Genomic DNA, 26286 nt, shown 5'->3' with positions numbered 1-26286 from the left:
GCCTTTGGGCCTGGTGAGACCTAGAAAGGAACACTATTTACCTCTTATTCAAAGGATTCAGAGGAGGCTGTCTTGCTCTTCAAACTTTTTGTCCCAGGCTGGGCGCTTGGAATTGGTAAATTCAGTCTTCTCAGCCCTACCAATGTTCTTCATGTGCACGCTCAAGATTCCTAAAACCATCATTAAGGAAATTGATATCTTTAGAAAGCACTGTCTGTGGAGAGGAAATGACATCAACTCCAAGAAGCCACCTTTGATTGCTTGGAATTCGGTCACTCAGAGGAAAGTGAATGGTGGGATGGGAGTTCTTCGCTTAGAATCACAGAACGAGGCTCTTCTAATTAAATTCTTGCATAAATTTTTCAACCACAGCGACTTACCTTGGGTGCATCTGATCCGGAACAATTACTATCTTACTCAAGGTCTCCCTGGCAATAGAAGCTTTGGATCTTTCTGGTGGAAGAGCATTGTAAAGCTTCTGCCAAACTTCAAAGGACTGGCTATCCCCGTTATTGGCAATGGCAGATCTATTTCGTTCTGGGATGATCAGTGGAGTCAGGGCATCCCGAGGCATATTTTCCCAGAGCTTTTTTCCTTTGCCAAAAACTCAAAAATGACTATCAAAGAGGCCAAGGATCAAGAACAATTTCATGGTCTTTTTCATTTACCTGTCTCTGATCAAGCGTTTGATCAATTTCTGGTGCTCAAGGGGTCCTAGGAGCAAATCGTTCTTAATGATGCTCACGACCGATGGAAGTACATTTGGGGGTCGGACAAATTCTCGTCCCAAAAAGCTTACAGATCTTCCATGGGCCAGATGCAGACTCATCCTATCTACAGACTAGTTTGGAAAAGTAAATGTCAGCCTAAGCATAGAGTCTTCTACTGGCTGTGGCTCAAAAACAGGCTAAACACCAGAAATATGTTGAGAAGGAGAAACATGGAGCTAGATTCCTATTCTTGCGAAAACTGCCTTTGGCAAAGAGAGGAGACCCTTTAACATCTTTTCCTCAGATGCAACTTCGCGAAAGCCTGCTGGAACTCAATTGGCATTACCCCGCCCAGAATTTCTAATCCTGAAGAGGCATCAGTGAACCTCAAGCACCAGCTCAACGTTCCCTTCTCTATGGAGATCATTATTCTTATGACTTGGAGCATCTGGAAAAGCCGAAACGAGTGGTTGTTTTCAAACAAAGATCCCTCGGTGCTCCGCTGTACTCAGGAATTTAGTAGAGAATTGCGACTGATCATTCACAGAGCGCGGGGGGAATTTGACACCTCAATTCCGAATTGGCTAAGTTTGTGGCAAACATAGGAATAGTTCTTTCTTTTTCTTTTTCTCTTCTTTTCATTGATTGTAAAAGTATCAGGTTCTATCCTTTTCTTTTCGCTTTCTAATAAAATGCGCACTAGAGGTTGCCCTCCTGATCCTTCAAAAAATACTAGGAAAACACGACGCCCACTCTTCTCCGTGTGATTCGCTCAGCTCGAACAACCTCCGGCTGAACGCTAACTGACTGAATGACGCCTAACTGAACAATAGCTAACTGACTAACTTGACTCAGACTGAAACTCAAACGACAGGGACTAGCCAGAGTTATCTAACAGGTCGGCGGGGACGGAGGCAGCGGGTGGCGTCTGCCTTTGGCGGCTCTGGACGGCTTCTAGGAGAAGAGTAACAGTAGTAGTACCGCCGCGCAAGGGACGACTGGGAGGAGGAGAACTGCGGTGGCTTCCATGTCGCGTCTCCTTCGTGCTCCCTAGTCACAGGCGCTGCTCTTTGTGCTTGCTACGAACCCGTCGCGCAGCAGTCGTTGCATGGGAAGACGACGACGGCGCGCAACAGTACGTGGCTTGACGTGCCTACGGCCAGGTGACGGAGCCGCGCCGCTGCCGCCTTGAGCGGTCCGAGCAGGATGGCGCTGCCACGGCGGCACCTCCACTGGCGCGACGCGCGACTTCTGAGTCCATGGGCCATGGCAATTGAGGATGGGCCTGGCATTTGGGCTGCTGGCAAAGGTGACACCCAAATAACAATAACATGGCCTACATGCGCTGAGAAGAATAGCAGGAAAAAGAAAATTGGTCCACTTTGGCAGAGGTTCGAGGCGCCGCGAGGAAATGGAGCAGACGATGCCGGATGTGCGTCCACCACCTCCGGTCACCCAGATCTGACCGGCGTCGGCCATGAAGCGGCTCCCCATCCTGGTCGTCCCCGTCCTCCTCCTCCTACTCTCCATCTCCTTCTTCCTCTTCCGGCCTACCACCCCGCCTGTCCTCAGTTCGCGGCAAGCCTTCGAACCCGACCGCCGTCTCAGGGTCTACGTCGCGGACCTCCCCCGCGCGTTCAACTACGGCCTGCTCGACCGCTACTGGTCCCTCCGCGCAGCGGACTCCCGCATCCAGGCCTCGTCCGACCCTGACCACCCGCCCCCGCACGACCACCCGCCATACCCCGAGAACCCCCTCATCAAGCAGTACAGCGCCGAGTACTGGCTCCTCGCCTCCCTCCGCGCCGCGGCGACGGCGCCGGCCGCCGTGAGGGTCGTCGCGGACTGGAGGGAAGCCGATGTCGTCTTTGTTCCCTTCTTCGCGACGCTGTCTGCGGAGATGGAGCTCGGGTGGGGAACCAAGGGCGCCTTCCGCAAGAAGGACGGCAACGAAGACTACCGGCGGCAGCGGGAGGTTGTCGACCGCGTCACCTCCCACCCCGCGTGGCGGAGGTCCAGCGGCCGGGATCACATCTTCGTCCTGACAGGTATGAGGTATCCAGATGTTATCAACAATTTTGATCCTTGGAGTGCAAGCTTGTGAAGGTGTCCGATAATCCTATATGCTTTCTCGGCATCAGTTATATATTGTGTACTTGTGACTATAACTGGCCATGCATGTGTATACATGCAAATCTTAATAGTTATGTTAATGCAACTGTTACCATGGTTGACTGAGGTTTTCCTGCAAAAATCCAAATATGTTTTAGTGTGATGTGTTCTGTTTATGTGTTGCTGAAGATTTATCTGCGTACCAGCTTATTGTTCTTTTGCGTGCTCAGGTTATGTTAAATACTGAAGCATTCTTTGACAGACCCTGTGGCTATGTGGCATGTCCGTGCTGAGATTGCTCCTGCAATCCTTTTGGTGGTTGATTTTGGAGGATGGTATAAAGTTGATTCAAAGTCTTCAAGCAAAAACTCGTCTCGGGTGATACAGCACACTCAAGTGTCATTGCTTAAGGATGTTATTGTGCCTTACACGCATTTGCTTCCGACACTGCTCTTATCAGAGAATAAAGATCGTCGCACACTTCTCTACTTCAAGGGGGCGAAGCATAGGCATCGGGTCAGTGCTTTTTATCACTCTATTCAGCACTTGGACTGTTTGTTATCCTTTATCAGTAATCCGTACTCTAATAAGTTTCACATAACTCTTCCCAAGCAATTCACAAGCCATGAAAAATATCACAACCAGTACATATGGGTATTTTGTTGCTATGGAAAATATAAACTTACACCGTATTTATGTTTACCGGCTTTTAAATATCTGAACTTGAGCTACTAAAAGTGAGATGAACAAACAAACGATGGTACTTATAATTTTTTTTCTTCAAAGCTTTTGCTAGCTATCATTTTGAGCAACATGCTTCCAACAACAATTCTCGATCCTGATGACCTTATAGTTTGCTGTGCTAGATAATGATATTCAGAAACGAGCTCTATGTAGCTGCTTTCTAACTTATAGTTTGCTATTGACCCGTATATGACAAAATAGACAATGCATGGTTAAGCAGTCAGGCTAAGTTACATTAAACATCGTTGTTTCTAAATTTGGGTGATATTTCTAACTTTAGCACAGGCTTCATGCTTTTGAATATACAATATCTTCTTTCAGGGTGGTTTAGTACGAGAGAAATTATGGGATTTGCTGGGTAATGAGCCTGACGTTATCATGGAAGAAGGCTTCCCGAATGCCACCGGACGTGAACAATCAATAAAAGGGTTGCGGACATCGGAATTTTGCTTGCACCCAGCCGGTGACACCCCAACCTCATGTCGCCTCTTTGATGCTATTGCCAGTCTGTGCATACCAGTCATCGTTAGTGATGAGGTTGAGCTCCCTTTCGAAGGGATAATAGACTACACAGAAATCTCCATTTTCGTGTCAGTTAGTAACGCTATGAGACCGAAATGGCTAACAAGCTACTTGAGGAATATTTCCAAGCAGCAGAAGGACGAGTTTCGAAGAAACCTGGCTCGTGTCCAACCTATCTTTGAGTATGACACCAGCTACTCCAGCAGCAGAGGCTCTACCTCCATTGATGGTGCTGTGAGTCACATATGGAAGAAGATTCAGCAGAAACTGCCAATGATTCAGGAGGCAATCATCAGGGACAAGCGGAAGCCTGATGGCGTGTCAATCCCGCTCCGGTGTCATTGTACATGAACTTACCATAGCTGCTGCGGAACGCTGGTACCACCATGGCACCATGGGAATGGCTTATAATGAGCAATTACTCCAAGCTAATTCCTTTCTTGTTTTTTGTTGGTAGTTGCAAATATGATCATGTAAAGGAATGGCTTATGTTTTTAACCCAATTTTTGTAAACCCCTTTAGTAGTGGTTTTGCACGTTGTTGTGTCATTGGAGTGGATTTGCATGTTGGGCAATGATGATTTATTTGCTTGTTCGGCAATGATGATTCATACGGGAAAAAACCCACTTGGATTGAAAAGACTGGAATATAATTTGTTTCTTTACATCAATAAGAATTGATAAAGAACATAGACTGCTGCTGAACAAATATATGCCGTGTTGTGCAAATGGAAGGGATTATATTGTGAATACTGAATACCATCGAATTCTTTCCTAAACAATATTAGTTTGTACTTCCTCTATTCTAAATTATAATAATTTGTAGTTCGTCGTTTTATCTTTTTCAGATATATGCATAACAAAATTTGTATATTTAGAAATTCTAAGATAACGGGACCCCATTTTTCACCAGATCTTACTGGGTAACAATTGGCTGCACATTGATAAAATGTGAATCTTGGCTAGATATGCACTCAGGCTGGTGTGCCTTGTAGTATCTCTCATTTAAGATCACTAGGATTCCAAGATCGACTAGAATAGCACCTGTCATGTTTAGGGTAATCATCAGGCTAATCAAAGCAAACCCACTCGAAACCTTAATTAGGGCACCATTAACAGTGCACTTCAAGAGTCGAGGATGTTTCCAGGTAAGCCAGATCTATCATTCCTCCCACGAGTAGCTCGTCTGTGCAGTGGAGGTGCGTAAACAGTTACAGGGAGGACCCATTCACCCTTCTCTCTTTTCTCAACAAGGAGTGGGTGTTCATACCTGGAAAAGAGAAGCCAGATGATGCACAATAAGATCGCTCAAGTCAAACAAGTAAAATAGTTCTTACAAAACTAGTTATGATAGTAGTTACAAACTCCTATAATAAATATTCATGCAAATTGCAAAATAATAGCAAAGACATGAAAGGCAAGAGATTGTCCCAGACTCCCAGCACACAAAATGGTTAACACTGTGGCATACCTAGCTGGGTCTGTTCCTTCAGGAGTTGTGAAGAACTCAAATCGAAGAGACCACTGTACAGTGACCTTTGAGGTAGAAAATGACATAGGGCCATCAATGGGGATGGAAAATAGAAAGCTTGTGTGGTGAAGATCTGAAACAACCTCATGGTGTTCACTGTGTAGCTGCACATGAAGTCGAAAAGGAAGAAGGGTGAACCATTACAACCAGTAAAAAGATTGACATAAAAATTACGGTTGTTTCATAGGAACTAGAGCATGGCATCTGAAATTGCTGGGATGTTAACAATGATAAAGAAATTCAAGCTGAATAATTACTCAAGCCAAGTGGTAAATGATTGCCTTGATGGGAGAAAATGTTATCATAATACTTCACAACACTAAGGGCTAGTTTGTGTAGGAAAGGATCCAGATTGTTAGGATTTAGTTCAAACTTAAATTAAATCCTAAATGCATGAAAAGATACCTTGGTTACCGTCGGTGAGCCCCTTCTCGAAGGATGTAATGCACGGGGATTAATTGTTTCTGATGTTTCCAGGGTTATAGATACCTGCACATTACCAACTATAAATTTGAAATTCCATTTCACAGAAATTCACAAGCTTAACCTTTTACCTCGAGACACCTCCGATTTCCAGTTCCATGAAAGAAGGTAAGTGCTCCACCAATCTGCAATGAAAGAACTGAGGTAACCAATTCTAACGAAACGCAGCAAGTGCTGTCCGATTATATGTTTTCACCTTATTAAAAAAAACAAAGGGCCAGCCAGGCTGGGCCGCTACAAGGCCTAAGGCCGAGCAGCCCACCCAGTTGGCTGGTAGAGAGGACGCACGTTCCTAGGGCAAAAGGAAGAGACCGCAGAAGGAAACAAGCGAGCGGACAGAGGGAGAAAGGAAGCGGGAGGCTGGCGGCGGCGCTCACCGGCTGATCTGTTCAGCTCCCGCCGAAATCCACGCCACCCCCTGCGTAACTTCCTGGAGGTCGGCTCCTTAAAGAATGGGCACTTTCTCCCTCCCGGTATCGCACTGTGAGAATCGCTGCTCCACCTTTTCTTTTCCTGCCCGTTGATACAACTGCCGCTGCCATTGCTTGCTGTGGCTGCCGCACTTGTGGAGGATTGTATTCCTCTCTGTTGGATTTAGAGGTGGCACGGTGCTGCTAGATTGCGTACTGCATTGCACGGTGCTGCTCAGTTGCGTACTGTATTCCTCTCTGTTACTGTGCTTGGGTATCTGTGTGGTGCCGTGCACTCTGGCTGGTCTTTGTCCACCGTGGCCTGGTGCTTGGGCTTCCTGCTGCGCGGTGTTCCTCTTCTCGGTCTGGTGCCGTGGACGTCTCCCTCGGCTCCGGCAGCGACTCTAGTATCTCCGTCAACCTCCCGCCGTGCAGGCCCGGACGTGGGCGGCGGAATTGGTTTTCTGGGACAGAACTTCGTGTTCGCTGAGCTGATCTTCCCACGTAGGCAATCTACGTGTTGTGAGTTATTCATTGCCTCACTTTATTTACTGTTTAATTTTGTGCAATCTGCTAGTATTAAATACTTGGGTGTGATTGCACTGTTATGGGCGGATTTGTGTGCTCGATGATGATAGCGGTGTAGTGAGACAACGTGACAGTCTGGGTTTTAGTGTATTATCATTTTTCAGCATTGATATTATTTGTGCCTAATTAAATCTCTTTGTTGAGGCTGTTTACCTGTGTTAAATTCTGTTAATTTATTTAGTACACAACTCCTCTCTATCAGTATTTATATTTGATTATTAGGCTTATTACATCTGATCTAAAACCCTTATTTGGTAAGATAGGACTGTCACGTTAGTCGAGGATCTCTGATCACCTTTTAGCGTTGGAGGGCTGTTTATTATAGCAACCCGCTATTTTGAGAGCAATAGTTTAAGATAAACAATTATGTTTATTTGTTTAATCTGCCTTCTTCATCAGCAAGCCATGTTTAATTATGAAATGGACCTGTGTAGCTATTTTACATGTTTACATGTCTTAAAACTGCTACTGTTCATTGCTGCTATAATTTCATATGGTATTTATCTGAGTTATATGATTGTTTTATTCGGAATTAAAATATTTAATATATATAAATATGTAGAAAGCATGTCACTTATTTCTCTAAATTTACAACAATCCAGAAAACCAATTCCTATTATGGCCTCCAGTTCTGATGTCATTAAGCCTGAAGCGTTCGACGGCGCAAGCTTTAAACGCTGGCAGATTAAGACTCGCATGTGGCTCACTGACCTAAAATTATTTTGGGTAGTGACGTCGGCTGTTCCCCAGGCTGCATCAGATGATTCTGATGATGCAGCGAAAGCCGCCGCACTAGCGGAGAAGGCCAAGTGGGATGAAGCCAATGAGGCATGCTTGTCTCGTCTGCTGAATGTCTTGTCGAACCGCTTATTTGACGTGTACTCTGGTTTTACCTCCGCTAAGGGTCTATGGACTGAACTTGAGAACGAGTTCTCTGAAGTTGACAATGGCAATGAGTCATTCACAACGGAAAACTACCTTAACTATAAAATGGTTGAGGGAAGGTCTGTTATGGAGCAGCTACAGGAGATTCAACTCCTTGTTAGGGACTTGGTCCAATATGGCTGCGTCCTACCAGACAGTTTTCAGGTGAATGCAATACTGGCAAAGCTCCCGCCTTCTTGGCGAGACTTTGTGACTTCACGCCGCCACATGAAGAAGCAAATGACTCTCACTGAGTTGTCAGCTGCGATTAATGTGGAAGAGCGTGCAAGGTCCAGTAACAAGCCATCTCAGCAACTCCAGGCTCACGTTGTTGAGAAGGGTGGAGATAGAAAATTCCAGAAGAAGAAGAAGAACTCTCCACAGAAGAATATGAACCAACCTAAGTCCAAAAAGATGAAGAAGAAAAAGGAGGACTTTATCTGCTACGTTTGTGGTGTCTCCGGGCATACAGCTCGGAGATGCAAACTTAGGAAGGGAAAAGGTCCTCCACCTCAGCGCAAAGAAGGGAACGTGGTGGTTAACTCCACCCCAGGGGATTCAACAGCGCACCAGTCTTGATGGGAAATGGTGTTCCGGCAGCAGTTCGAGGTACTGGACAGGTCTACCTGAAGTTAACTTCAGGAAAGACGCTCGTGCTGAAGGACGTACTCTATGTGCCCTCGATGAGCCGGAACCTCATTTCAGTGTCGCTGCTATGTCGACAGGGTCTCAAATTAGTGTTTGAGTCTAATAAAGTGGTCCTGTCTAAGTTTGGTACTTTTGTTGGAAAGTCATATGAGTCAGGCGGTTTGTTCCGTCTTTCTGTTTTGAACAATCATTCTTCTTACCATGTTAATGTGGTCTGTAATAACGATTCCATTAATAATATATGGCATTCCCGTTTGTGTCATGTGAATTTTGAGGCCATTAAGAGATTAAGTGACATGTCTTTAATTCCTGAATATAAACATGTTAAAGGTGTAAAATGTGGTATTTGTGTGCAAGCTAAGCAGCCTAGAAAACCGTTTCATACGGTTGAAGGCAGAAGTACCACTCCTTTAGAACTAATTCACTCAGATATCTGTGAGATGAATGGTATAATCACAAAAGGCGGTAAAAGATACTTTCTTACCTTGATAGATGATGCTACCAGGTTCTGTTATATTTACTTACTCAGAACTAAAGATGAGGCACTAGAACACTTTAAGATCTATAAGACTGAAGTTGAAAACCAGTTAGACAAGAAAATTAAAAGGCTACGGTCTGATAGAGGAGGTGAATACCTTTCCAACCTTTTTGATGAGTACTGCAAAGAGTGTGGAATCATTCATGAAACCACTGCTCCATATTCACCTCAGTCAAATGGGGTAGCTGAAAGGAAGAACCGAACGGTGTGTGACCTAGCTAATGCTTTGTTGCAAAGTTCGGGGATGCCTGACATATGGTGGGGCGAGGCAGTACTCACAGTATGCTATGTCCTGAACAGGGTGCCGCCTCGCAACCGTGAGGCCACACCCTATGAAGGATTTAAAGGAAGGAAGCCAGATCTTTCGCATCTTCGGACTTGGGGTTGCCTTGCAAAGGTGAATGTCCCGTTGCCGAAGAAGAGAAAGCTAGGCCCTAAGACCGTAGATTGTGTCTTCTTGGGTTATGCACATAACAGTGCAGCTTATAGATTTCTAGTGGTCCATTCCGAGACAAGCGAAATCGCTGTAAATGTAATAATGGAGTCTCAGGATGTGACATTCTTTGAGAGCATCTTCCCTATGCGGGATAAGGAAGTAGTAGCCCCAGATGGTCCATCTTGGACATATTCTCTGCCCTCGAGTGTCCATGACCAGACTCCAGATTTGGAGTTAAGGAGGAGTAAGAGACAAAGGACTGAAAAGTCTCTGGGTGATGATTATATTATTTATCTAGTGGATGAAGAACCACGCTCCCTCACAGAGGCATATACATCTCCGGATGCAGAGTACTGGAGGGAGGCTGTCCGTAGCGAGATGGATTCAATCATCTCGAACGGAACTTGGGAGATAACTGATCTCCCAGCTGGTTGCAAGCCTGTGGGCTGTAAATGGATCTTTAGGAGGAAGAGGAGACCTGATGGTACTATTGAAAAGTACAAGGCCCGTCTTGTGGCTAAGGGTTTTACTCAAAAGAAAGAGGAGGATTATTTTGATACTTATTCTCCGGTGGCTCGATTGCCCACAATTCGTGTGCTTTTAGCACTGGCAGCTGCTTATAAACTTCTTGTCCATCAAATGGACGTAAAGACAGCATTCCTAAATGGAGAGCTGGAAGAGGAAATTTATATGCAGCAACCAGAAGGATTTGTGGTTAAAGGTCAAGAGAGCAAAGTGTGTCGCTTGATTAAATCCTTATACGGTCTTAAGCAAGCTCCCAGACAATGGCATGAGAAGTTTAATAATACTCTGACCACTGTCGGGTTTTGTGTAAACGAAGCCGACAAGTGTGTGTATTATCGCTTTTCTGGGGGCAAAGGTGTCATCATGTGTTTATACGTTGATGACATATTGATATTTGGGACCGATTTGGAGGCTATCATGGAGACAAAAATATTCCTCTCCAAGAACTTTGATATGAAGGACTTGGGTGAAGCTGATGTAATATTGAACATCAAGCTAATAAAGGGTGAGGATGGGATTACTTTGTCACAATCCCATTATGTGGAAAAGGTCCTGACTCGCTTTGGACATATGGACTGTAAACCAGTCACCACGCCCTATGATCCATCCTACACGCTCAGTAAATATGAAGGCGAGCCTGTGAACCAGCTACTATATTCGCAGATCATCGGATCTCTCATGTACCTGAGCAGTGCAACTAGACCAGATATCTCATATGCAGTATGCAGACTGGCTCGTTATTCGGCCAGTCCAGGAGATAGACACTGGGTAGCCTTGTACAGAGTGCTTCGGTATTTGAAGGGAGCGATGAATCTTGGTATTAAATATACCGGTTTTCCGTCAGTACTTGAAGGATTCAGTGATGCAAACTGGATCTCTGACTCGGATCAAATGAAGTCTACAAGTGGTTATGTGTTCACTTTAGCTGGTGGGGCCGTGTCATGGAGATCGTCTAAACAATCAGTGTCGACACGTTCCACCAAGGAGGCTGAATTAGTTGCACTTGATTCAGCAGCATTGGAGGCTGAATGGTTGAGAGACCTGTTGTCAGACCTTCCAATGCTAGCAAAGCCGATACCGGCTGTCCTAGTATACTGTGACAACACTTCTGTGTTGCTAAAAGTGAACAGTAGAAAGGAAAACCAAAAATCCTCGAGGCATATCAGAAGACGACTTGATTCATGTCGGCATGCTAGAGAGACGGGTGTAATAACCGTAGATTACATCAAGTCTGAAAGGAACCTTGCTGATCCTTTCACCAAAGGGCTGGCTCAAAAGCCAATCCAAGCAGCGTGCATGGGAATGGGACTCGTTGAGAGCACCTAGAGGGGGGGTGAATAGGTGATCCTGTAAAAACTTAACTTATAGCCACAAAAACTTGTTAGAGGTTAGCACAATAATTGCCAAGTGGCTAAAGAGAAGATCTTGCACAATACGACAATCACAGAGAATTCAACACAGAGGAGACACGGTGATTTATCCCGTGGTTCGGCCAAGTACAAAACTTGCCTACTCCACGTTGTGGCGTCCCAACGGACGAGGGTTGCAATCAACCCCTCTCAAGCGGTCCAAGGACCCACTTGAATACCACAGTATTTTGCCTTGCTTATCTTTATCCCACTTGCGAGGAATCTCCACAAATTGGAGTCTCTCGCCCTTACACTTAAGATTCACAAAGAAGCACGGAGTAAGGGAGGGAAGCAACACACACAAATCCACAGCGAAACGCGCACACACACGGCCAAGATTCGAGCTCAAAGACTATCTCACAGTTTCTCACAAGAACAGAGCTCGAATCACTTAGAATCACAAATGGATGCGCAAAGACTGAGTGTGGATGATCAAGAATGCTCAAGAGTTGCTTGGTGTTCTCCTCCATGCGCCTAGGGGTCCCTTTTATAGCCCCAAGGCAGCTAGGAGCCGTTGAGAACAAATCTGGAAGGCCATCTTTGCCTTCTGTCGTCGGGCGCACCGGACAGTCCGGTGCACACCGGACAGTGTCCGGTGCCCGATTCCTTTCCTTAAATGGCGAAGCCGACCGTTGCAGATGCGGGAGCCGTTGGCGCACCGGACATGTCCGGTGCACACCGGACAGTCCGGTGCCCCCTTCCGACCGTTGGCTCGGCCATGTGTCCTGCGCTGATCGCGCGGCCGACCGTTGGTCCTGGCCGACCGTTGGCTCACCGGACAGTCCGGTGCACACCGGACAGTCCGGTGAATTTTAGCCGTACGCCGTCAGCAAATTCCCGAGAGCGGCCTCTTCGGCCGAGATAGCCTGGCGCACCGGACACTGTCCGGTGCACCACCGGACAGTCCGGTGCCCCAGACCGAAACAGCCTGTTGGCTGTACACAGCCAACTTTCTTCTCTTCTTCTTCTTCCTGTTTCTAATACTTAGACAAGTATATTAGTACACAAAACCAATGTACTAAAACTTAGAAACATACCTTTGCTCTAGATTTGCACTTTGTTCATCCATGGGTATTGATTCACATTTAAGCACTTGTGTTGACACTCAATCACCAAAATACTTAGAAATGGCCCAAGGGCACATTTCCCTTTCAATCTCCCCCTTTTTGGTGATTTATGCCAACACAACATAAAGCAACTAGAACAAGTGCAAAATCACTTCAAATAAAAACTCAAATTGGTTTTGATTCAATTTTGGCATATATGGATCATCCTTTGCCACCACTTGGTTTGTTTTTGCAAATCAAACTCAAATCTCTATTTCTATGTCAAACACACATGTTGAGGCATAAAGAGAGTCATTCCAAAAGAGATTGATCAAAGATTTCAAAAATTCCCCCTATTTCCCATAATCAACACTTCTCCCCACAAGAAGCCAACTTTTGACATACGAGATAATAAAAGCCCCTATTTCCCATAATCAACACTTCTCCCCACAAGAAGCCAACTTTTGACATACGAGATAATAAAAGCCTTTTGACACAACAAAAACTCTATTCTACTATTTTCAAAATCTCTCAAGTGGTAGCTGATCCATTTATCACTTTGGCCTTTATTTTCTCCCCCTTTGGCATGAAGCACCAAAACGGGATCAATCTTGGCCTTTTAACCCCATTGCCTCACCAAAGTCTTCAATTAAGAGCAAATGGCAATAAGATTTCATGAGATGAACTTGGAATTAGTTACCCTCTCATCGGAGTGCAGTGGAAGTCTTTCATGGTCCAAGTCCACCTTTTCCCTTTCAATCCTCCTTCGAGACTAAATTATCAAACTCAAGCACATGGTTAGTCTCAAAGGGTCAAGTTGTAACACATCTCCCCCTAAACATGTGCATCACTTTGCAACGGACTTGTGAGGTCCAGGGAGTGTTTGTACAACTTGAGCACCATAATAAGCAACAAAATGCAAAAAGGAACATGATCAAAAGCATAAGTACATGTATGCTACAATTCAATCCAGGTTCCGCGAATCTATGACATTTAGCTCACTACGCAACCTGCAAAAGGTCTTCTCATCTAGAGGCTTAGTGAAGATATCGGCTAGCTGGTTCTCGGTGCTAACATGAAACACTTCGATATCTCCCTTTTGCTGGTGGTCTCTCAAAAAGTGATGCCGGATGTCTATGTGCTTTGTGCGGCTGTGCTCAACAGGATTCTCCGCCATGCGGATAGCACTCTCATTGTCACATAGGAGTGGGACTTTGCTCAGATTGTAGCCAAAGTCCCGAAGGGTTTGCCTCATCCAAAGTAGTTGCGCGCAACACTGACCTGCGGCAACGTACTCGGCCTCAGCGGTGGATAGGGCAACGGATGTTTGTTTCTTAGAGTTCCATGACACCAGTGACCTTCCTAAGAATTGGCACGTCCCCGATGTACTCTTCCTATCGACCTTACATCCAGCATAGTCGGAGTCTGAGTATCCAACTAAGTCAAAGGTAGACCCCTTTGGATACCAGAGCCCGAAGCAAGGCGTAGCAACCAAATATCTAAGAATTCGCTTCAACGCCACTAAGTGACACTCCTTAGGTTCGGATTGAAATCTAGCACACATGCATACGCTAAGCATAATATCCGGTCTACTAGCACATAAGTAAAGCAAAGAACCTATCATTGACCGGTATGCTTTTTGATCAACGGACTTACCTCCTTTGTTGAGGTCGGTGTGTCCGTCGGTCCCCATCGGAGTCTTTGCGGGCTTGGCGTCCTTCATCCCAAACCGCTTTAGCAGATCTTGCGTGTACTTCGTTTGGGAGATGAAGGTGCCGTCCTTGAGTTGCTTCACTTGGAACCCAAGGAAGTAGTTCAACTCGCCCATCATCGACATCTCGAATTTCTGTGTCATCACCCTGCTAAACTCTTCACAAGACTTTTGGTTAGTAGAACCAAATATTATGTCATCGACATAAATTTGGCACACAAACAAATCACCATCACATGTCTTTGTAAAAAGAGTTGGATCGGCTTTCCCAACCTTGAAAGCATTAGCAATTAAAAAGTCTCTAAGGCATTCATACCATGCTCTTGGGGCTTGCTTAAGTCCATAGAGCGCCTTAGAGAGCTTACACACGTGGTCGGGGTACCGTTCATCCTCGAAGCCAGGGGGTTGCTCCACGTACACTTCCTCCTTGATTGGCCCGTTGAGGAAAGCGCTCTTCACATCCATTTGGTACAACCTGAAAGAATGGTGAGCGGCATATGCTAGCAAGATACGAATGGACTCTAGCCTAGCTACAGGAGCGAAAGTCTCCTCAAAATCCAAACCTGCGACTTGGGCATAACCTTTTGCCACAAGTCGAGCCTTGTTCCTCGTCACCACCCCGTGCTCGTCCTGTTTGTTGCGGAACACCCACTTGGTTCCCACAACATTTTGCTTCGGACGAGGCACCAGTGTCCAAACTTCATTGCGCTTGAAGTTGTTGAGCTCCTCCTGCATGGCCAATACCCAATCCGGATCTAGCAAGGCCTCCTCTACCCTGAAAGGCTCAATAGAAGAGACAAAGGAGTAATGCTCACAAAAATTAACTAATCGAGATCGAGTAGTTACTCCCTTGCTAATGTCACACAGAATTTGATCGACGGGATGATCCCTTTGAATCATCGCTCGAACTTGGGTTGGAGGTGCCGGTTGCGCTTCTTCCTCCATCACTTGATCATCTTGTGCTCCCCCTTGATCAAGCGCCTCCACTTGAGGTACCTGTTCGTCATCTTCGGTTGGGGGATGCACCATAGTTGAGGAAGAAGGTTGATCTCGTTCATCTTGTTCCTGTGGCCGTACTTCTCCAATCGCCATGGTCCGTATAGCGGCCGTCGGAACATCTTCTTCATCTACATCATCACAATCAACAACTTGCTCTCTTGGAGAGCCATTAGTCTCATCAAATACAACGTCGCTAGAGATTTCAACCAAACCCGATGATTTGTTGAAGACTCTATACGCCTTTGTATTTGAGTCATAACCTAACAAAAACCCTTCTACAGCTTTGGGAGCAAACTTAGAATTTCTACCTTTCTTCACTAGAATGTAGCACTTGCTCCCAAATACACGAAAGTAAGATACATTGGGTTTGTTACCGGTTAGAAGCTCATACGAAGTCTTCTTGAGGAGGCGATGGAGGTAGACCCTGTTGATGGCGTGGCAAGCCGTGTTCACGGCTTCCGACCAGAAACACTCGGGGGTCTTGAATTCTCCAAGCATTGTCCTCGCCATATCGATTAGCGTCCTGTTCTTCCTCTCTACCACACCATTTTGCTGTGGTGTGTAGGGAGCGGAGAACTCGTGCTTGATCCCTTCCTCTTCAAGGAATTCCTCCACTTGAAGGTTCTTGAATTCGGACCCGTTGTCGCTCCTTATCTTCTTCACCTTGAGCTCAAACTCATTTTGAGCTCTCCTGAGGAAGCGCTTGAGGGTCACTTGGGTTTCAGACTTATCCTGCAAAAAGAACACCCAAGTGAAGCGGGAAAAATCATCAACAATAACTAAACCATACTTACTCCCTCCTATGCTCAGATAGGCGACAGGTCCGAAGAGGTCCATATGCAGCAGCTCCAGGGGTCTTGAAGTGGTCATCACGTTCTTGCTGTGATGCGCTCCTCCCACTTGTTTACCTGCTTGACAAGCTGCACAAGGTCTATCTTTTTCGAAATGCACGTTAGTCAAACCTATCACGTGTTCTCCCTTTAGAAGCTTGTGAAGGTTCTTCATCCCCACATGTGCTAAGCGGCGATGCCACAGCCAACCCATGCTAGTCTTAGCTATTAAGCATGCATCTAGACCGGCCTCTTCTTTTGCAAAATCAACTAAATAAAGTTTGCCGTCTAATACACCCTTAAAAGCTAGTGAACCATCACTTCTTCTAAAGACAGACACATCTACATTTGTAAATAGACAGTTATACCCCATATGACATAATTGACTAACAGATAGCAAATTATATCCAAGACTCTCTACTAAAAATACATTAGAGATAGAATGCTCATTAGAAATCGCAATTTTACCTAACCCTTTTACCTTGCCTTGATTCCCATCACCGAATATAATTGAATCTTGGGAATCCTTATTCTTGACGTAGGAGGTGAACATCTTCTTCTCCCCCGTCATATGGTTTGTGCATCCGCTATCAATAATCCAGCTTGAACCCCCGGATGCATAAACCTGTAAGGCAAATTTAGGCTTGGGACTTAGGTACCCAACTCATGTTGGGTCCTACAAGGTTAGCACAAATATTTTTAGGAACCCAAATGCAAGTTTTATCTCCCTTGCATCTTTCCCCTAACTTTCTAGCAACAATTTTCTTATCCTTTCTACAAATAGCAAAGGAAGCATTTAGAGCACAATAAATTTCGGAAGGTTCATTCACTACTTTCCTAGGAGCATTATGAACTACATTTCTCCTAGGCATTTGGTGAACAACATTTCTTCTAAACACATTTCTACCATGCATAACATGAGAACTAGAAGCAGTCATAGCATAAGAGTCATAAGCATGTGAATCAAAAACAGCATTACTTCTAAAAGCATTTCTAGAGTATCTCCTATCATAGTACATGAAAGCATGATTCTTCTTAACACTATTAGCCATAGGAGCCTTCCCTTTCTCCTTGGTGGAGATAGGAGTCTTATGGCTTGTTAAGTTCTTGGCTTCTCTCTTGAAGCCAAGACCATCCTTAATTGAGGGGTGTCTACCCACTGTGTAGGCATCCCTTGCAAATTTTATTTTATCAACTTCACTCTTGCTAGTCTTAAGTTGAGCATTAAGACTAGCCACTTCATCATTTAGTTTTGAAATTGAAACTAAGTGTTCACTACAGGCATTAACATCAAAATCCTTACACCTAGTGCAAATTGTAATATTTTCAACATACGAGTTACTTGCTACTTCTAGTTTAGCAGTTAAATCGTTAATTTCACCTTTTAAAGAAGAAATGGTTTCATTACAAGTAGAAAGTTCACAAGAAAGTATTCCATTTCTTTTAACTTCTAGAGCAAGTGAATTTTGTGCACTAACAAATTTATCATGTTCTTCATATAAGAGGTCTTCTTGTTTCTCTAAGGTTCTATCCTTTTCATTTAGGGCATCGATCAACTCATTAATCTTAGCTATCTTAGTTCTATCCAATCCCTTGAATAAACTAGAGTAATCAATTTCATCCTCACTAGATTCATCATCACTAGAAGACTCATAAGTATTAGCATTACGAGTGATTACCTTCTTTTCCCTTGCCATGAGGCAAGTGTGATGCTCATTGGGGAAGAGAGCCGATTTGTTGAAGGGAGTGGCGGCGAGTCCTTCGTCGTCGGAGTCGGACGAAGAGCAATCCGAATCCCACTCCTTTCCAAGGTGTGCTTCGCCTTTGGCCTTCTTGTAAGCCTTCTTGTTCTCTCTCTTCCCATTTTTCCCTTGCTCCTGGTCACTATCATTTTCGGGACAGTTAGCAATAAAATGACCAAGCTTACCGCATTTGAAGCATGATCGCTTTCCTTTGGTCTTGGCCTTGCTTGGCTGTCCCTTTCGACCTTTTAGCGCCGTCTTGAATCTCTTGATGATGAGAGCCATCTCTTCATCATTGAGCCCGGCCGCCTCAACTTGCGCCACCTTGCTAGGAAGCGACTCCTTGCTCCTCGTTGCCTTTAGAGCAATGGGTTGAGGCTCATGGAGTGGACCGTTCAATGCGTCGTCGACGTATCTTGCCTCCTTGATCATCATCCGCCCGCTCACGAATTTTCCAAGTACTTCCTCGGGCGTCATCATCGTGTACCTGGGATTCTCACGAATATTGTTCACGAGATGAGGATCAAGAACGGTAAAGGACCTGAGCATTAGGCGGACGACGTCGTGATCCGTCCAACGTGTGCTTCCGTAGCTCCTTATTTTGTTGATAAGAGTCTTGAGCCGGTTGTAAGTTTGAGTTGGCTCCTCTCCCCTTATCATGGCGAATCGTCCAAGCTCGCCCTCCACCAACTCCATCTTGGTGAGCATGGTGATGTCGTTCCCCTCGTGAGAGATCTTGAGGGTGTCCCATATCTGCTTGGCATTGTCCAAGCCACTCACCTTATTGTACTCTTCCCTGCACAAAGACGCTAAGAGAACAGTAGTAGCTTGTGCATTTCTATGAATTTGTTCATTTATAAGCATAGGGCTATCCGAGCTATCAAATTTCATTCCATTCTCCACAATCTCCCATATGCTTGGATGGAGAGAGAATAAGTGACTACGCATTTTGTGACTCCAAAATCCGTAGTCCTCCCCATCGAAGTGTGGAGGTTTGCCAAGAGGAATGGAAAGCAAATGCGAATTCGAGCTATGTTGAATACGAGAATAATCAAATGAAAAGTTCGAATTGACCGTCTTTTTGTAGTCGTTGTCATCATCCTTTTGGGAAGAAGTAGACTCATCACTATCGTCGTAGTAGATGATCTCCTTGATGCGCCTTGTCTTCTTCTTCCCTTCCTTCCGTCTATGCCCCGAGCCGGAGTCGGTAGGCTTGTCGTCCTTCGGCTCGTTGACGAAGGATTCCTTCTCTTTGTCGTTGATCACGATTCCCTTCCCCTTAGGATCCATCTCTTCGGGCGGTAAGTCCCTTTGTGAAGAGAACGGCTCCGATACCAATTGAGAGCACCTAGAGGGGGGGGGGGGGTGAATAGGTGATCCTGTAAAAACTTAACTTATAGCCACAAAAACTTGTTAGAGGTTAGCACAATAATTGCCAAGTGGCTAAAGAGAAGATCTTGCACAATACGACAATCACAGAGAATTCAACACAGAGGAGACACGGTGATTTATCCCGTGGTTCGGCCAAGTACAAAACTTGCCTACTCCACGTTGTGGCGTCCCAACGGACGAGGGTTGCAATCAACCCCTCTCAAGCGGTCCAAGGACCCACTTGAATACCACAGTATTTTGCCTTGCTTATCTTTATCCCACTTGCGAGGAATCTCCACAAATTGGAGTCTCTCGCCCTTACACTTAAGATTCACAAAGAAGCACGGAGTAAGGGAGGGAAGCAACACACACAAATCCACAGCGAAACGCGCACACACACGGCCAAGATTCGAGCTCAAAGACTATCTCACAGTTTCTCACAAGAACAGAGCTCGAATCACTTAGAATCACAAATGGATGCGCAGAGACTGAGTGTGGATGATCAAGAATGCTCAAGAGTTGCTTGGTGTTCTCCTCCATGCGCCTAGGGGTCCCTTTTATAGCCCCAAGGCAGCTAGGAGCCGTTGAGAACAAATCTGGAAGGCCATCTTTGCCTTCTGTCGTCGGGCGCACCGGACAGTCCGGTGCACACCGGACAGTGTCCGGTGCCCGATTCCTTTCCTTAAATGGCGAAGCCGACCGTTGCAGATGCGGGAGCCGTTGGCGCACCGGACATGTCTGGTGCACACCGGACAGTCCGGTGCCCCCTTCCGACCGTTGGCTCGGCCACGTGTCCTGCGCTGATCGTGCGGCCGACCGTTGGTCCTGGCCGACCGTTGGCTCACCGGACAGTCCGGTGCACACCGGACAGTCCGGTGAATTTTAGCCGTACGCCGTCAGCAAATTCCCGAGAGCGGCCTCTTCGGCCGAGATAGCCTGGCGCACCGGACACTGTCCAGTGCACCACCGGACACTGTCCGGTGCACCACCGGACAGTCCGGTGCCCCAGACCGAAACAGCATGTTGGCTGTACACAGCCAACTTTCTTCTCTTCTTCTTCTTCTTCCTGTTTCTAATACTTAGACAAGTATATTAGTACACAAAACCAATGTACTAAAACTTAGAAACATACCTTTGCTCTAGATTTGCACTTTGTTCATCCATGGGTATTGATTCACATTTAAGCACTTGTGTTGACACTCAATCACCAAAATACTTAGAAATGGCCCAAGGGCACATTTCCCTTTCACTCGTACCCTGTTAGCGGTTTCAACTGCGGATAACTGTCCTGTGTGACCGGAGATCCCGAGATCCAGGCTCCAGGAAACGAAGCACTGTGGAACCAAGAGCATAAAAGATAAAGAGTCTCATGAGCTGCTGTGCTCTGTCTGTATGGCAGGTTGAGCGATATGCTCTTAATGAAGTTAATGCTATAAGCAGGGAAATTGTCCTACAGAATTTTCTTAACGATTTCACCTATATGAGCTGACTGTGGGGTCGCAGTCCAGGAGAGAATGGGGTTTTCTCTCTAGTGAGCTCATGAATAGATATTAAAGGGCATGACCGTAACGCCCTGCCCCGTAAGAGAAGCAGATAATCTGCCTAGTACTATGTGCCTTTTGTGCGAAGATTCTCACACTAGGGTTTGTGGATCAAGGCGTAGTCCTCCGCTTACTCGTGCAGGGTTGGAGTACACTGGGATAGGCTTTGGTTCAAACCTAACAAGTACCTCTGCTGAAAAGTAGTATATAAACAGTACGGGAGCTCAATGACATTGATCAGAAAATAAGAGTGAAAATGGTGGGGATTGCTGTCCGATTATATGTTTTCACCTTATTAAAAAAAACAAAGGGCCAGCCAGGCTGGGCCGCTACAAGGCCTAAGGCCGAGCAGCCCACCCAGTTGGCTGGTAGAGAGGACGCACGTTCCTAGGGCAAAAGGAAGAGACCGCAGAAGGAAACAAGCGAGCGGACAGAGGGAGAAAGGAAGCGGGAGGCTGGCGGCGGCGCTCACCGGCTGATCTGTTCAGCTCCCGCCGAAATCCACGCCACCCCCTGCGTAACTTCCTGGAGGTCGGCTCCTTAAAGAATGGGCACTTTCTCCCTCCCGGTATCGCACTGTGAGAATCGCTGCTCCACCTTTTCTTTTCCTGCCCGTTGATACAACTGCCGCTGCCATTGCTTGCTGTGGCTGCCGCACTTGTGGAGGATTGTATTCCTCTCTGTTGGATTTAGAGGTGGCACGGTGCTGCTAGATTGCGTACTGCATTGCACGGTGCTGCTCGGTTGCGTACTGTATTCCTCTCTGTTACTGTGCTTGGGTATCTGTGTGGTGCCGTGCACTCTGGCTGGTCTTTGTCCACCGTGGCCTGGTGCTTGGGCTTCCTGCTGCGCGGTGTTCCTCTTCTCGGGCTGGTGCCGTGGACGTCTCCCTCGGCCCCGGCAGCGACTCTAGTATCTCCGTCAACCTCCCGCCGTGCAGGCCCGGACGTGGGCGGCGGAATTGGTTTTCTGGGACAGAACTTCGTGTTCGCTGAGCTGATCTTCCCACGTAGGCAATCTACGTGCTGTGAGTTATTCATTGCCTCACTTTATTTACTGTTTAATTTTGTGCAATCTGCTAGTATTAAATACTTGGGTGTGATTGCACTGTTATGGGCGGATTTGTGTGCTCGATGATGATAGCGGTGTAGTGAGACAACATGACAGTCTGGGTTTTAGTGTATTATCATTTTTCAGCATTGATATTATTTGTGCCTAATTAAATCTCTTTGTTGAGGCTGTTTACCTGTGTTAAATTCTGTTAATTTATTTAGTACACAACTCCTCTCTATCAGTATTTATATTTGATTATTAGGCTTATTACATCTGATCTAAAACCCTTATTTGGTAAGATAGGACTGTCACGTTAGTCGAGGATCTCTGATCACCTTTTAGCGTTGGAGGGCTGTTTATTACAACAACCCGCTATTTTGAGAGCAATAGTTTAAGATAAACAATTATGTTTATTTGTTTAATCTGTCTTCTTCATCAGCAAGCCATGTTTAATTATGAAATGGACCTGTGTAGCTATTTTACATGTTTACATGTCTTAAAACTGCTACTGTTCATTGCTGCTATAATTTCATATGGTATTTATCTGAGTTATATGATTGTTTTATTCGGAATTAAAATATTTAATATATATAAATATGTAGAAAGCATGTCACTTATTTCTCTAAATTTACAACAGCAAGAACCGCATAAAAAAATTGAGTACCATATCACCAAAGTAATAAGTTGAGTCAGAATTCTTTGGTGAGAATCGAAGCAAAACTTGGTCATCAATTCTTATATTATAAGATCTTCCTCTCGTAAAGCCTTCATCTGCAAGTAAAGAAGGAACAAAAAAAGAAGGTTGATGATAACAATGAAGTAAACTGGTGAAATAAAAAACAAAGAACAGGAAAATGATGGCTTAGTGGCTTACATCCAGCTGGTTCAACATTTTTCGGCGTAAGGGGGAGTCCAACATCATCTTTTGAGAGATCAAAATCTGGAGAAACCCTTTGCCCATTCGATGGATGGTCCGGTAGCAAAAGGTTTAGATTCCTTTGAGGTGCCACTGAACCTGCTTGTGGCATTTAGTTAAACATCTTTCATGTACGTGAGTATAATATTTAAACATATGCGTAAGAGTTGTGCCCTCTACCCCCCTTCTGAAAAAGAACCATATACAAGTCATATTGTCACATGTTAGAATAGTAATACATCTGCTTCCACCTTTGCAGTAAAGAATGATGCACCGCTAACATGACATTTTATTCTGTTACGAAAAAACATGTCAGATTTGTGGAAGGAGCCCTCAACAAAAGCTAAGATGAAAACTTTGCAGATTTGTATATTAATAGAAAAAAATAACTGGTAACACTAACCACATTGTAAAAGCAAGGCATAAGGAGAAAACATTCCACTTCATTAATCTTCAGGAAGGCAAAACAGAGGGAGGGATAGAGATATCAAGTTCAAGGTACTCCCCCATCACCTTATGAGTTGAATACTAAAATTCTAAAGCATCTTAAATCTAAGTATCCAACTATAAGCTTCAGTTCTTTACCTCCGTCATGATCATCTGAAATCTCTGACACTGACAATCCAGGAATTGGACTGTATGATGGGAAATTAGGTCGTTCTACTTGATTGTAAAATGGTTCACTCGTGGAGAGCCGTGATGACAGAGACTGCGTTGACAACGAGCTCCCCAGGGAGAATTCACGATTTGCTTTGGAAGGATTGTATGAGGAAACAGATGAAACTTCATCTTTAGAACTATCATACCCTTCTTCTAGATCAGCATTATCATTTGCTTTGCTCTGCAATAGAGTAAGAGCAATCAAGTACAGCAAAGTGTATTTTTGAGACATGATTTAGTTAATTTACCATATCAAAATGCAAGATGCCTTTTAATGAAAAACTACTCCAGTCCATATGTACATTTTGTCAAAGTGACATGTTAAAAGGTGTACGGCAATATAGTGATGAAATCTGAGAACCTTCATGGGAAAATAGAACTAACCCATTCTGAATCTTCATCTTTTTCCCTCCAAAATATGCCTGGTAGATCCACCGAGAATGGCGGATTCCCTAAAACATCTGATTAAGTCAATGTAGTTAGCCAAATAGCTTAATTGATTATCGAAGCATTAACATGATAATAATTGACGTGCAGGCACCTTAAATTAGCATACCGACTAACCTTGTTCATTTAGTAGGCTGCTGCTTTTCTGGGAAACACGTATCTGCAATCTGACTCGAGCTTCCTGCAGAACACAAGTGCAATTGGTTAGTTACTTTGGAAAAATGGTACTTAGATGCATTACATAAAAAAATCCGGCCGGTGGGGAAAGGCCGCCCCTACGGCATTACGCTAAGAAGAGTTCAACTGGAGCCCGGTCGAGAAAAGTCATGAATGCTGCCCCCTCATACGGGCATGTTCGGTTACACCAATCCAGAGGAGGATTGGAGAGGATTAAATCCCCTCCTAGTCAAAAATGACTAGACGGGGATTTAAACCCCTCCAATCCCCCTCTGGATTGGTGTAACCGAACAAGCCCTACATGGGATGCCGCCCCCTATGGTTAAAGCCTTGACCGTGCTTTGAGGCCCAATCCATACGACCAGCCCCATACACAAGGGCTTGGCCACCATAGCTCGGTTCAGGGACGGAGCTAGAAAAAAGTTTAGGAGAGACTGAACTAAATTGCTGCAGTACAAAAGTTCATTTTACATTATATTGTATATATTTTAGATTAGGGGAGGCTGTAGTGGGGCTCCATAGGATCCGAAGCGGTAGGGGGGCTCGAGCCCCGCCCGCCCCACCGCTGGATCCGTCCCTAGCTCGGTTCACCCATGCAGATCAAGGAAACCAACGAGTGACTTTTCTTTTAATCTCAGCCTGAAATTCACTCCCACGGGGAGTCGAATCTAGGACTTGAGTAGTGCTACTAGAGCCACCTAATCAACTCAGCTAGAGACCCGTTCACATATGCATCATATAAACTTGGATAGACAAATAACACATTTAGGACTAATTTGGCAACCCCATTTTCCCAAGGGAAATTAGTTCATTTTTCTTTGGGAAAACGGAAATCTCTTGAAAAATGCAGTTTCCAAAGTAGCCTTTAGTATAATGTTGAATGATGCTAGAAACAAGAACTGAGTTGGAATCAAGTGACTTCCAATACAATGATTAAGTTGTGATGGTAATTTATGAAAAGTTCATAAGATTAAGGCCAGCATAAGAACCACATGGAGACACGGATCGTTTATTATATCTTATTGATGATAAAAGACTGAAGGTGTCAACATGTCGTACTTGTTGGGCTTGTATATAAATTTACATATTTTGTGGGAATATGAGGTCTATACATGCAAACCCTCATCACCTCCCCCATATTTATAGAATAATAATACAAATTGCTAAATGCTAGTCATCGTGTCAGCAAATCCATAATTTTAGCATACATCATGCATATTTCAAAAGTATAATTTCCATCAGAATTGAAAGCAGAAAAACAAGCTCCCCACTTACCAGCTGAATTGCACTATTCACAAGACCTTTATATTGGTCGCCATTACCCAGTACAACCGGCCTTCCAAATAATTTGGTCCTAACATAGTAAAAATAGCGGATACTGATGCCCCTATAAGATGGCGGTAAAATCTTTGGAAGCTCCATACGTGCAATGTCTGCATAAGATGGTTTTAGCATAGTTAAAATTATTTACAAAAAATGGGTGATGAAATCCACACACTGTTAAGAAAGTATGCAAGAACTATTGATATCAGATACACAAAGCAGTAGAATTAGAATGCCAACTAAGGAAATACTCCCTCCATTCCAAATTATAAGACGTTTGGTTTTTTCTAGATACATTGTTTTTTGCTATGCATCTAGACATAGTGTATATCTAAGTGCATAGCAAAAGCTATGAATCTAACAAAGCCTAAACATCTTCTAATTTGAAATGAAATGAGTAAGAATATAAGGCCTAAAAACAAGTAGATATGTAAAAATAGATAGGGAAATGCTTCAGGTCTTCATTATTAGCTATATTGGGCATTTAGCATGCAGGCCTTTTGGAATTTATGTAAAAATAAATAGGCAAATGCTTCAGGTCTTCATTATTAGCTATACTGGGCATTTAGCACGCATGCCCTTTGGAACACAGGAATGCCACAGGAAATGCATAGGAGTTTCACAAGAATGAGAATCAATTCATTCTCACAGGAAAATCATAGGAAACAGGATTTTTCCTACATTCCAAGGGAACCTAAAACGAAAATAGAAGGCAACTATACACTGTCCACTTAAGATACCATGCCAAAAGGAAGCTAACAATCAACAACAGTTTGATAAATATGCATGTGCCAAATACCCCTGTGTGGTACGGCCACATCTCAGTGTATAACATTGCACATTAGGCCCCATTTAGAATGCAGGATATTTTTCCTGATTCCTGCGTTTTTT

The 26286-nt window shown here is 44.7% G+C and overlaps 2 protein-coding genes across 2 annotated transcripts; one reads left to right on the top strand and one right to left on the bottom strand.

Moving 5' to 3' along the window:
- The first annotated feature begins 2070 nt into the window (after positions 1 to 2070).
- Positions 2071 to 4598, top strand: LOC100217246 (Exostosin family protein). The gene is made up of 3 exons (NM_001143601.1): positions 2071 to 2758; positions 3085 to 3338; positions 3888 to 4598. Exons 1-3 carry the CDS (start codon positions 2188 to 2190, stop codon positions 4437 to 4439), a joined length of 1377 nt encoding a protein of 458 aa, NP_001137073.1. The 5' UTR covers positions 2071 to 2187; the 3' UTR covers positions 4440 to 4598.
- A 614-nt stretch (positions 4599 to 5212) lies between these two features.
- LOC103642963 (uncharacterized) lies at positions 5213 to 25527 on the bottom strand. Its single transcript, XM_008666116.1, has 10 exons — positions 25348 to 25527; positions 24013 to 24076; positions 23833 to 23900; positions 23374 to 23629; positions 22747 to 22887; positions 22537 to 22643; positions 6173 to 6226; positions 6024 to 6107; positions 5559 to 5722; positions 5213 to 5357 (listed from the first exon to the last, which is right to left on the bottom strand). Exons 1-10 carry the CDS (start codon positions 25525 to 25527, stop codon positions 5213 to 5215), a joined length of 1263 nt encoding a protein of 420 aa, XP_008664338.1.
- Positions 25528 to 26286: the final 759 nt, after the last annotated feature.

The sequence above is a fragment of the Zea mays genome, chromosome 10, assembly GCF_902167145.1.
Source record: "Zea mays cultivar B73 chromosome 10, Zm-B73-REFERENCE-NAM-5.0, whole genome shotgun sequence".
Lineage (NCBI taxonomy): Eukaryota > Viridiplantae > Streptophyta > Magnoliopsida > Poales > Poaceae > Zea > Zea mays.
This window is presented reverse-complemented; position numbering and strand designations above follow the sequence as displayed.